Source organism: Cannabis sativa, chromosome 9 (assembly GCF_029168945.1).
Source record: "Cannabis sativa cultivar Pink pepper isolate KNU-18-1 chromosome 9, ASM2916894v1, whole genome shotgun sequence".
Lineage (NCBI taxonomy): Eukaryota > Viridiplantae > Streptophyta > Magnoliopsida > Rosales > Cannabaceae > Cannabis > Cannabis sativa.
The window spans coordinates 9,239,585-9,241,608 of record NC_083609.1 but is presented as its reverse complement, the minus strand read 5'-3'; the positions used below and the strand labels follow the sequence as shown (position 1 = coordinate 9,241,608).

General features: G+C 40.8%; 1 protein-coding gene across 1 annotated transcript; it reads left to right on the top strand.

Annotated features, from left to right (window-relative positions):
* The first annotated feature begins 403 nt into the window (after nt 1–403).
* Nucleotides 404–2,024, top strand: LOC115723006 (probable aspartic proteinase GIP2). Its single transcript, XM_030652401.2, has one exon. It carries the CDS (start codon nt 452–454, stop codon nt 1,763–1,765), a length of 1,314 nt encoding a protein of 437 aa, XP_030508261.2. The 5' UTR covers nt 404–451; the 3' UTR covers nt 1,766–2,024.

Below are 2,024 nucleotides of genomic sequence, written 5' to 3'. Positions count from 1 at the left end.
GGTGGTGGTGAGGGTCGGAGGTCGGAGGTCGGAGGTGGTGGTGAGGGTGGGCGGTTGTGGGATGCGAGATAGAGAGAGAGAGATGATATGATGCAGAGAGAGTTTGAGGGAAAGAGAGAGAATAGGTTTGAATTGTGAGGGAGTATTTTTGGAGTTTTAATAAAAATGTCATAGTTTTTTTATTTTGAAAAGTTTTGGTTTAATAATAAATATTTTTAATTTTTTAAGTATATAAAATCAAATTTCCATATACGTTTATGAAGTGCACAATTTATATTCTTTCTCTCATTTAATTAAAGTTATTAACACAAATCACACAACCGTCACACATCATAAAAGTCAACAAATATATATTATATTATAAATAAATAATAAATATCTAAGCTGCTATAAAAACCTATGCTTCCTCTCAGCATTCTATCATCAACTCGATCACGTTATCATTTCAACAATGGCTTCGTTTACTCACTTAGTTCTTTTCTGCACTCTTCTCATAACCACCGCAGTAGCTGAAACACCATCGTTTCGCCCCAAGGCTTTACTTCTCCCAGTAACCAAAGATTCTTCCACCAAACAATACCTTACCCAAATAAACCAAAGGACTCCTCTAGTCCCAGTGAAACTCACCATAGATCTCGGCGGCGGGTTTCTTTGGGTTGACTGCGAAAAGGGTTATGTCTCTTCAACTTACAAGCCGGCTCGATGCCGTTCGGCTCAGTGCCACCTCGCAGGATCAAAGTCCTGCGGCGAGTGCTTTGACGGACCAAAACCAGGCTGCAACAACAACACTTGTGGTCTCTTCCCTTACAACCCTTTCATCCGTACAAGCACAAGTGGCGAATTAGCACAAGACTTTATCTCAATCCAATCCACAAACGGCTCCAATCCCAGTAAAGTTGTTTCAATTCCTAACGTTATTTTCACTTGTGGCTCTACATTCCTCTTAGAAGGCCTCGCTTCCAGTGTCACCGGAATCGCTGGTCTTGGAAGGAAGAAGATCGCTCTTCCTTCCCAGTTCGCTGCGGCTTTCAGCTTTAAAAGAAAATTCGCTCTGTGTTTAAGCTCCAATGGGGTCGTATTTTTCGGGGACGGACCTTATATCATGCTTCCTAATAAGGATGTGTCTCAAAATCTTATCTACACACCGCTCATCCTAAACCCTGTCAGCACTGCGGGAGCTTCTTTCGAAGGTGAACCATCAGCCGACTATTTCATCGGCGTTAAGGGGATCAAAATCAATGGCAAGGACGTTAAGTTAAACACTTCGTTGCTCTCTATTGCTAAAGACGGTACTGGTGGAACTAAGATTAGTACTGTTCAGCCCTATACGTCGTTGGAAACTTCCATCTACAAAGCCGTAATTGGTGCTTTTGGCAAAGCGGTAGCTAATGTCCCGAGAGTGAACGCTGTGGCGCCTTTTGAGCTATGCTTTAACTCTTCCAGTTTCGGCAGCACACGAGTGGGGCCTGGCGTGCCTCAGATCGATTTGGTGTTGCCCAACAACAAATTGTGGACCATTTTTGGTGCCAACTCAATGGTTCAGGTTAGTGACAATGTGTTGTGCCTTGGATTCGTTGACGGTGGTCCACTTCATTTTGTTGACTGGGGTATTCCGTTCACCCCAACTGCTATTGTGATTGGAGGGCATCAAATTGAGGACAACCTGCTTCAGTTTGATTTGGCTTCTTCAACGCTTGGTTTCAGCTCATCTCTTTTGTTTAGGCAAACAACTTGCTCAAATTTCAACTTCACATCCATTGCATAAATGGGAAATAATCGAGTGAACTGATATAAGTGTCTATTTGTATTTTTTTTTTTATTAAGTTGTAGCTGGTTTACTGTATTACATATCTTGTGTTGATAATTTTTTTGGAAAATTCTTGTGTTGATAATTAAGTTTGCATATATACTGCTTTTACATGAGCATCAATAAGTGTAATAATGTACACGTTAAACATGGCTTGTCAATGGCTACTTGTAATATAATATAATATTGTATTGGTAATGAGTATTGTTATAAACTA